Below are 1,569 nucleotides of genomic sequence, written 5' to 3' on the forward strand. Positions count from 1 at the left end.
GTGCGGGCGGCCCCACGCCGGGGCCAACCCCGCCAGCCTGCACCAGTTCCAAGCAGATGCCGCTGACCTGGAGGCCTGGATGGTGGACGCCCGGCGCCTCGTGTCCAGCCCAGACGTCGGCCACGACCTCTTCTCCACCCAGAGCCTGGCCAAGAAGCACAAGGACGTGCAGGAGGAGATCCAGAACCACGGCCCTGCCATCGCCGCGCTGCGCGAGCAGGCCCAGGCACTGCCGCCCGCCCTGGCCCAGGCGCCCGAGGTGGCGGGGCGGCTGCCGGGCCTGGAGGAGCGGTACCAGGAGCTGGCCAGGCTGGCCGAGCAGCGCTGGCAGGACCTGCAGGATGCCCTGCGGCTCTACCAGATGTTCAGCGAAGCTGACGCCTGCGGCCTCTGGATGGGCGAGAAGGAGCAGTGGCTCCACGGCATGACCATCCCTGAGAAGCTCGAGGACCTCGAGGTCGTGCAGCAGAGGTCAGCGACCCCTGACCCCGGGGACATCTCACAATGCATTGCCTGCTGCCAACTGCACGGTCGGGCCCTGCTATGGGGGAGCAGTCTGGCGTTTCCCAGCATGCCCCAGGACATGCGTGGCCCAAATGAGGCTGTGCAGCCCCCCCCACCCCAAGGCCATGACGGGGCTGGAGGGCGGCGGGGGGGCAGGAACCCCCTACCCCCCTCTCCCTTCGTCTGTCTGCATGGCAGGATGTCCCAGAATGCACCGCTGCCCCCGTGGTACCCTGCCCACGCTCCCCATGCAGTGCCAGCCTGGATTTTCCCAGCATGCTCCAGGGAGAGCATCTCCCCCGGGCCCCAGGGAGCTGGGCTGCAGCCCTTGGGCCATGAGTGGGGGCCGAACATCCTGGCCTGACTTCATCCTCCTGCAGGTTCGAGACGCTGGAGCCGGAGGTGAATGCCCTGGGCACGCGGGTGGCCGCCGTCAACCAGGTGGCTGGGCAGCTGCTGAGCACGGACCACCGCCACCGCGACAGAGTCCAGGCCACGCAGGAGGAGCTCAATGCCAGGTGCCACCTGGGCCCGGACGGATCAGCTGGGCGGGAGACCTTAGGGGCAGCATCTAAGGGGCTTGTGCCTTGGGGACACAGGGCCTGCCTGGAAGAGGGGTCACTCCATGGGGAGGTCGCACCGTGGGGGCTCTGGCCCCCTACTCATGCCCACCCCCCCTTGCTGGCTGGCAGGTGGGAGCGCTTCCGGGCGCTGGCGGAGGAGAAGAAGGCGGCGCTGACATCGGCGCTGACGCTGCAGAACTACCACCTGGAGTGCGACGAGATGCAGGCCTGGATGCGGGACAAGACCAAGTTGATCGAGTCGACACAGGGGCTGGGCAACGACTTGGCGGGCGTCACGGCGCTGCAGCGCAAGCTGTCAGGCGTGGAGCGTGACCTGGCTGCCATTGGTGCCAAGGTGCAGGGCCTGGGGGCCGAGGCCGAGGCGCTGGCCGGGCGCCACCCGGAGCAGGCAGGCGCAGTGCGGGCGCGCCTGGCCGAGGTGCAGGAGGGCTGGGCGGCGCTGCAGGACACGCTGCGGCGCCGCGAGGAGGCGCTGGGCGCG

The 1,569-nt window shown here is 69.9% G+C and overlaps 1 protein-coding gene across 1 annotated transcript in view; it reads left to right on the forward strand.

Annotated features, from left to right (window-relative positions):
• The window catches only part of SPTBN2 (spectrin beta, non-erythrocytic 2), a 22,346-nt gene that overhangs the window by 11,858 nt on the left and 8,919 nt on the right, over positions 1–1,569 (forward strand). The window contains 3 exon segments of the mRNA XM_025214926.1: positions 3–471; positions 885–1,022; positions 1,197–1,565. Coding sequence (XP_025070711.1) covers positions 3–471; positions 885–1,022; positions 1,197–1,565 — 976 coding nt within the window.

The sequence above is a fragment of the Alligator sinensis genome, unplaced genomic scaffold (genome assembly GCF_000455745.1).
Source record: "Alligator sinensis unplaced genomic scaffold, ASM45574v1 scaffold1302_1, whole genome shotgun sequence".
NCBI classification, from domain to species: domain Eukaryota; kingdom Metazoa; phylum Chordata; order Crocodylia; family Alligatoridae; genus Alligator; species Alligator sinensis.